At 30.8% G+C, this 8,837-nt stretch overlaps 1 protein-coding gene across 1 annotated transcript; it reads right to left on the bottom strand.

Annotated features, from left to right (window-relative positions):
- Positions 1–6,721: 6,721 nt before the first annotated feature.
- LOC133193528 (C-type lectin 37Da-like) lies at positions 6,722–7,556 on the bottom strand. Its single transcript, XM_061329493.1, has 3 exons — positions 7,506–7,556; positions 7,200–7,293; positions 6,722–6,939 (listed from the first exon to the last, which is right to left on the bottom strand). Exons 1-3 carry the CDS (start codon positions 7,554–7,556, stop codon positions 6,722–6,724), a joined length of 363 nt encoding a protein of 120 aa, XP_061185477.1.
- Positions 7,557–8,837: the final 1,281 nt, after the last annotated feature.

Raw genomic sequence — 8,837 nt, 5'->3', positions numbered from 1 at the left:
ATTTGTTTACAAATTATGCCTCGAAACACCTTATTTGACCAAGCTATACTTATAAAGCATCATTAAAGGAATTTATTTCTCAAATTTGAGAAATCTGTAGGCTCCTTTCATTTACTAGATCTTGACCTTAAATAATTCATGTAAAGTGCAATCCATATGTGAAATTTCTGTGTTGAAATATAGTGTAACATTTATGAAAAACTTGAAAAAATATTTTTTACGTTGTATAAATATATTCCTCTGAATTAGAACACATGCAAAAAAATCATTATTGTAGAAAAAATATTAAAACTGAATTGATTTGATTCAAGGCATTTTTACCAGTTTATCACTTATATTATATCTCCTCTTTATATATACAGATTGGTATTTCAGGTGGAAAATGTATTAGATGATGTTATGAAATCTATACGGATGGATGAAGTACATATAGAGGAACTTGACTGCGTTGAACAGGACGAAGAATATAATAATGTACGTAGGTCCATTTGTAAAAATGATAATTTCATCTCAAATGAAAACCGTGACCCATGACCGCTATGTTTTTGTATCATCAACTTTTTTGTCCTAGCTTGCTTCGTTTTAGAAAGTGTTCGTATGTAGATCCCACTCTTGCGTATCGAATCAACTGGGAGACATAAACTCCATAAACAGGCGAAAATGCTACTTATTGCTACATAAATAATGGAAGATGACGATAGAAAAATTGAAGTCATCACGTTTGTCAAAAAGGTTTTGTTGTTTGGTTACAACTAACGTCCTTTTGTAATAAATATCCAAATATGAAGCAGATGTGCCAGACTGTGGGATCTTTTATTTCGAGATCAAAGGAATATAGCAAATCAACATAGGAATGAAAATGAAAATTATTAATTGATAAAACGTCGTCGATACATCTGTATGTTGAATTGAAGGTCACAGCAAGGGATTTTAAAGTTCTTTTCACGTAAAATCTTTTGAATGAATGCTGATTCATATGCTCTATCTTCTAATAATGTTGCGTAATTTGTACCCATGGGAATTCCGACATATTGTACATAGATATTTATGGTAAGGGATATTTTTGGGCTAATTAATTACCCGGTACACTTTATAAGCCCAAAGCTCAAAAATTATCTCAACATATAACATGTACAAAATGCACTCAGGGGCCTCCCCAAATGTTGGCCTGTTTTTCTAAGATTTTGGCCTTAGTCGCACCCATACAGCCCCACCCAGGAGCGAGGAGAATAAAACACCCAGTATTCTGTATTCTTGTCCTAATGCAAATTCATCAATTGATCTGGGGCACCTTAACTTTGAGATGCACACCTTCTTCTATAAGCCCCACAACTTTCCAGCTGATTTCCTCTGCCACAGACCACGTCTTTTAGTTTGGCATATACAAGAATATAGTGACACCTACATGTTGCACATCACTTTTATCAGGAAGCACTCTGCTACTCTGCAAATGTATCACATTCTTCTAAAACCATCATTCGGTGATTCTTTGAACAATTCATTTATTTTTTAAATACATGTATGTGAAAAATCAATTCTTCGAAAAACAGATATCCAAGAATGTAAAATATGCTGTGGAAAAGAACTTGACAACTTAAGGAAAATGTTTACTTACACTTTCACTACTAAGAGTTATTTTATTGCTTATTTCACGCTACATTCTCTACACTGCAGAGCGAAAGCGGTCATACAAGTTGTTGCAAAGCAAATGAAAAATGTCTCTCGACATCCAGTTTTCAACCAAGACAACGTGTGTCAAAACTAGAGGAGAGGTTATTGAGAAAAGACAGGATTAGGAAGGACAAACACAATATTGGTAATGCTTATTCATATCTATCAATTATATGTACTGTTGATTATTTTTAAAAAAAGTTTATTTAAGATGGATGATCGTATTTTTATAGGAAATCTCCCCGATATTCAGCTTCCTCTTCAAATATCGCTGCTATGTGGCTGAAAATCTGCCGAATTGGAGTTAAACAATAATTAATTAATCCTATCCTGGTTTAGTTTTTGCATGAATTAACAATGTTGATTAATGAAAGGGTAACGTCTAACATTGTTTAGTATTTTTATTAGTCGAACGCAGACGACGATTCCATATAAACGATAGAATTAAGGAACTTGCTTCACTCTTGCCGAAATATGGGTAAGTATGTTTTATGTTTTTTTTAAATATATAGTTTGTATCATTTGAAAATAATGCAAATGTAGTAGATGAACAGCACCGGTACCAAGCAAAAAAAGTGAAAAGAGGAACAATCATCGGAATAATTTAGGATATTACACCGCTAGAATCAGATGAAATATGAAGATAACGAACAGTATTCAATCGTTTTCAAAACAAAATGTAAAAACACAAGACCTCTCATGTATTTTAAAATATATGCATGATATTACATGTAGTATCATGTGAATATGTTTTTCTTTCAAATAAACTTAAGAAATCAAAACAGAAACAGAAGAAAATATCCCTCTAAAAATAGCAAACAAAGATATGGAGAAATTGGGGGGAAAATATCCATCTAGTAATAGCAAAGAAATATATGCAGTTTGTTTGGCATAAACATGCTAAATAGTATAACGAAAAAGAGGTAATTTCAGCTTCAAAATTGAAGCTCAAAGTAAACTGAAAAATTGTTAATATAATTGGAATAAATTGATATTTCTAGAATTCTTTTTCAGTGTATCCACTTTACGATTTATAGAATATTTGCAGTGATTTCTTGTTTGCTTTTTCGAACTACTCAAACTAATTAGGTGGTATGGCTCTTTGATACGCTGATAAGAGAGATAACTATAAATGGAATAAAGGTGTATTATTCTTTTTTATAAATTTGCGAAGCTTAAATATCTGTTTTGTTCAATTTTGAACCGAAAGCTTTGTCCAAATTGTCTACAATTCACTCACAAATACATTTCTTTTTAAAAACCATTAGCATTAAAGCAAAATTTTATACGAGTGAATAGAAGGACTATGAACATATAATCAGATGCGAGTCGCGTATTTCAAAACAAAGCCTAAAATCTAAAGGTTCCCTGTTACCTTAACACCAAGTATGACATGTGAAATATAACCTCCTAATAGTGCTTATTTTCATCATTATTTCGGGTATGGCAAAGAATGTATGCTGATTTCAGAGGATAACATAAAATGGTACTCTAGTATTCAAACACGTTATCAAAAACGGGCTTAAATATTTTATGACAAATAGAAGAAATAAAAATTAATGCCTTATTGTCGAGGCAATTATTGAGATAAAAGTCGAACAAAAATCATTGAAAGAAATTCCTACCTTTTATTCTTCAACTGGCATTGCAACAATTGCAGTTAAGACCTATTTGCCTGTGAATATTGTTTTCCTAAACGTCTTTGAATTACAATTATCGTCTATTGGCTCTTTAAAAATAATTTTAAATTATTTCAAGTTTATGTCTTAATGAAAGCCAAAATAAAGTGTACAATTATATTTTTTTGTTTTTAGTCTTAAGGCATTAGATAAAGGATCAACTCTCAAAGCAACTGTGGAATATATAAAGGAAATGAAAAGGGAGAAGGAGACGCTTGAAGCAAATACCAGAAAATTAGAATCTAAATACAAAAATGTGTTGATGAAAATGTTGACAAGAATATGTGTAAGTACACTTTATTTATGTCTTTCAATAATGACAGGAATGACTAATTTATTAACACGCATAGCAGTGGTGAGCATTTGGCAAACAGAGGGTAAAACTGTTTTACATTTTAGACATCTGATTAACTCTTAATTATTATAATCTATCATATCAAGTAATATTTCTATATTTTCTGTTTTTATCTTAGCAATTAGAAGTCAAAATGAAATGGAACGAAATAAAAGAAGAAGCTGGTTGTATGAAATCAAAGAAGAAGAAACTAGATAAAAGAAACTCATGTGCTTTTGAATCCATGGTAAAAGATATGACAAGAAACAACATTTTATCCAAATCAGATGAACAGTCTGCCACTGCTACAAATAAGTCAAAGCCTATCTTCAATGCACCACAAAAAATTAGCATCTCAACCATTTCTGACACATCTGTCTTTCAAGGCCTGTACAAGGATGGAACGAGTGATAACCTAGAAAACAGGGAAAGTATCCAAATATCAGGGAATGATGTTCTATCAAGTCTGCCAGGGAATTTTGAGAACTGTGAATGTGCATGCAAAATTGACTTTTTGCAGCATTGTTCAAAATCTTCGAAAGACACTGGTAATAAGAAAACGTACAGCAAAATCAACAAATATGCGGATACTTCAACCAGTAAAGTCAAAGACCATGATTTTCATGTCGATGATTATTTACGTTTAAAGAAATTTGATAACTCGAAAGTTTCATTCAAAAGAAACGTACATGTAACTTTGAATGAAAGTGAGGCAGACACTTGTCTAACTACTTCTAAATTCACACCTTCTAAACAAAAAGATAAGAAAACACCAGATGGTCATCCATATGTGACCAGTAATGTCCTTGAAACTTTATTACGAAGGCCAAACGGAGTCATATCGTCTTCCGAGCTATATTCTTAGTAGACTGGATAAAAAAGCATAGAATTAAAATAATGTTAAGAAGAAACAGTGTAGATTATTTTCTTTGAGCTTTGAATTTTAAATTATTCTACTGAAGAACTTCAGAAAAAATAAAAAATATTAGTTAATTGGTAATATTAAAAAAAAACAATAAACAAATTCATACCCATGAAAGTGCATGAAATGATGTCGGCGATATCTACTGTCTAGATGATTGATTTACACAAAATGTATTAAGTATTTTTAAAATCGTCTTCTTCATAATAATTGTAATTATGCATCTGAGTAAAGGCAATATTTATAAAATTACACAAGAGTTTGTGAGGCAAAATGAAATTAAATGTTACCAACAGAAAAAGTAAATATTGTTTAAGCATATATTTGACTGCCCACTCCTTACAGACAAATATTACGTCAATCTATGATGTCACATGGACATGAAAGCATACAGAAAGTGAGAGTTGAAAATAGATGAATTTCCCGTAAAGGAAAAAAAAATCACGTTTTACATATCAGGTAACTTGAAATAATATAGATATTTTTTAGTGTCTCACATTTCTTTCTTATGAAAGAAAAAACAATGGTATAGACCATTTAACTGCACATCTGCAGTTTCTGTATATTGGACATATCTTTGCAATAAAATGAACAAAAATATAATTTGATTAAATATATTGTATGTGCAAACAACCTCTTAACACATAGTTGATTCATTCTTTTAATTGCAATGAAATTAATCAAGCATCAGGATAAATATGTGAGAATGGTGATCATAATTTAGCAATAATTTGCTTAAGGAACATAAACTACTGTATGTGTACTTAAAAAAGCAAACTTCATATTTTAGCGGCTTTGGCGCTGACAAAGATGCGGCAATTCATGAATTCATGTACTTTTATAAGCATATTATGACAATCATATGATAGTTATATGGCATATGGCAGTTGATAAATGAAGTCATATGGCAGTTGATAAATGAAATGTGAAGATAAATGAACAGTCATCATTCACAAAAGTCCATTTAAACAGAACAAAATAATTCAGACCTCTGAAAAACACATGTGAGATCAGGTGCCATGGAGGATTAAGCATCCCTTGTCGACCGGTCACACCCTCCGTGTGCCTCTTGTCTTACTCGGGTGAACGTAAAAATTCGTAGACAATTCATTGGGGAAAAAATTACCTAGCAACTGGTATGAAAGACGTCAGTCAACAAACAACTTGACGACATATTATATTTGCAAACAAGATTCGACCAAAGATTTTGCAAAAAGTATTATTCAAACGAGATTATTCAAATCCTTGCATAATCAGCTTATTTCTCAACAGCCTGCCTCGTTTAAGAAATTGTAGAACATGGTCTTGTGCATTGAATCATCTAGAAGACATAATTTCCATATCCAGTGATAATGATATGCTGCTACATAAATAACATAAAGAAAGAGAAATTGAGGATAGAAAAGTTGAAGTCATCATGTTTTTCAGAAGGTTAAATTGTTTAGTTGTCAGTTTGCCATCAAAGTCATTCTCTACTAAAACATCCAAATACGAAACAAAGACTCTAATTTGTCCTTTTTTCCGATTTCAATGGGATACGTTGAATCAGCGTAGGATTGAAATTTAAAAAAAAAAGTACTGACATTCTCTATATTTCAGAAAGAATTTATTTACATTTAACAAAATAGGATTAAGAAACTTCCACAGAATAAAATCTCAAAAGAAGAAGCTGTCTAAATACATGTAGTGATCTTCTGAATCTACTAAACGATTTGAAACATTTTCGAATCTAATTTGATAACCAAAATATGATGAGAAGAAACAACATGCTGCATAAACCAACGAAAGTAACACATTAATATTATATACATATTAATTAAAACTTATTTTTGGTTGCATTTGCGAATCCGATTACAAATACATGTATCTTGCTTTCAAGTGTTTTGTGGAAAGAGGAAATTCTGATATTAGTTTTATTGTTTTATCTACCTTTGTGAATTCATTTATATGCAGTAAAGCTTTCTAATCCGGACACAAATGGTTCCGTTAATATTTGACAGATGACGGCAATATTTAAATCAATTGGATTTACTGAAAGAGACTAAATTTTTTCATTCTAGCAGGCGTGAATTCAGAATATGCGGATTAAATTAAAGTTTTTACTTTAGTTCGTCTTCAAACACTACGCTCACAGATAAAAGGATACTCCGACTGACAGTTGCCGTCATTCAGTTTATAATCCTCAGCTTTACACAGATTCAAACAATGTTCATCGTTAAGATAATTATCAGGCTGATTGGAAGACCAGTGAATGAGATTAACGCGCTGACAGGTTGACCACCAGATCATATTTCCTTCTTCAAAAGCGTCAGTACCACCGATGTGAACATAGTCTGAAACACAGTATGAACAAGAAATTTTGGATGAGGTTTTTTTTTATTTATTTATTTATTTTTACCACACAGACCTTCAATATATTTCACAAGTTACATTTTTTGGTCTCTGTTCACTTTAATTTCTCATTCAAAATATACTAATACTGTTGCTAAGATTTCTTTTACATTGTATTAAAGCTGTAGTGCATTTCAAAATAACGAGAATGAGTTTCGTCATTTTACTAAATGGTTTTAAATGATTATGAATTCATTAATACCTGTATCCATTTCATCTGCAATGCTCTTAACAAAATAATATTCTTCTACAGTTTCAATCTCAGTCAGCTTTGAACCATTATTCAAACAGTCTATCTTTAAATGAAAAGAACAAATTAGAGCATCAAAAGTATATATTATCTTTGAATGACTTAAAGTATGTAAAGATTTTTAACTCCATAGAACATTATTAGACATTTTTCTTGTCTCTGTGATAGTATGTTTTTTGTGTTGATTTTTTTTATTAGGAAAGGTTATCCCCATTTACATGTATAGGTCTCCTAAACACATGGTTAATTTTTTGTTACCTGTGCATTGATCCATGTTTTCCTTGTGTAATCAAGAAAGTACTGGGACATCCCATATATTCTCCATTTAGAGGAACCTAATATAAACAAAACTACATTTTATAGTGAAAACGTACATAAAATAACTCACTTAAAATTTAGCGAAAGCAATAGTGTAATTATAAATTAGCGTATTTTGAGCTATGATTCTGGTTTGTTTGTTTGTTTGTTTGTTTTTGTCTTTTTTTTTTTTTTTTTTTTTTTTTTTTTTTTTTTTTTTGATTTAATCATTTACTGTTATGTATTTAAATTAGCGGACAAAAAAGAGGCGTTAGATCAAGTACGTGAACTATATAATATTTTGAAATATTTTATAGCGGAAAGGTCGACGGTCATGCCTTACTCTGAATATTGCTTCTCAGGAAAAGTTCATGCACATATTTACCACATACTGTGAAATCAATTTTATAGGGCCCATTTTTTTGTTTTGAGAGACACAAGTTCATTTTCCCCACGAAATTTTAAACAACCAAACTATAATATTCTTTTAATACTGTGAAATCACTACTTTTCGCATGTGTTAGGGAGGGGTAATTTTCCTTATTTTCGAAGTATGAAGAGACCCCCGAATTCATATATACCATGACATGTAAAATTACATATTCATAACTGCTCAACAATTCCCCAACCACGAAATCAAATTCCCCCAAACCAACCCTTTTTCTTCAAACCTCGAGAATTAGACACCACGGAAATATGTTATTTCACAGTATTTTATTTTTTACCTACTAAGACATCAAATTCTCTGGAATTAATTTTTTCCATCAACAAAGAAAATCTTACTCAACAAACATATATTATTTTATAGTATTGTCTAAAGACGAAAATGAAAGAAAAATGTTTAAAAGCTAGGGAATCTGATCCATAATAACATCAGATTCAATAAAATTAAATGCATAACAGATATGTATGGACTAAATACTCTTTGAATTTAGGATATAATATTCATGTTTTAGTATCAATATGTAAGAGCGGAAAGTTATTTTATGACCTTGACCTGTCCTTAAAGAGCTATCATCATTTGCTTTTAATCAATCAAAATCAATTTTTAAAAAAAATTCCTCTTAAAAATAGATTCAATCGTTTTCTATCCTTGATACATATTTCCACCACAGCATTTGCTGACATTCGTATTATTTAAACTCTTATTTTCAAAAAATTTGTTTTGTCCTCAAACAATCTTCACTAAGTCTTGTTGTTTACTGCTGATGTAATTACATTTCTTTAATTTTGGTAAATCCTTTTCTATTCTAAAAGGCTTATAACTAATATCAGTGTATTTTATACACAATT

The sequence above is a fragment of the Saccostrea echinata genome, unplaced genomic scaffold (genome assembly GCF_033153115.1).
Source record: "Saccostrea echinata isolate AGI-Se365-2 ecotype Australia unplaced genomic scaffold, CSIRO_AGI_Sech_v1 ptg000028l, whole genome shotgun sequence".
NCBI classification, from domain to species: domain Eukaryota; kingdom Metazoa; phylum Mollusca; class Bivalvia; order Ostreida; family Ostreidae; genus Saccostrea; species Saccostrea echinata.
This window is presented reverse-complemented; position numbering and strand designations above follow the sequence as displayed.

What these genes read in the sequence shown, in the direction of transcription:
- LOC133193528 (XM_061329493.1), bottom strand. Translation starts at nt 7,556, where the DNA reads ATGTCCCAGTACTTTCTTGATTACACAAGGAAAACATGGATCAATGCA. An exon ending in AAACATGGATCAATGCACAG is followed by an intron (nt 7,294 to 7,505) that starts GTAACAAAAAAT and finishes TTTCATTTAAAG; the next exon opens with ATAGACTGTTTGAATAATGG. An exon ending in TGCAGATGAAATGGATACAG is followed by an intron (nt 6,940 to 7,199) that starts GTATTAATGAAT and finishes ACTGTGTTTCAG; the next exon opens with ACTATGTTCACATCGGTGGT.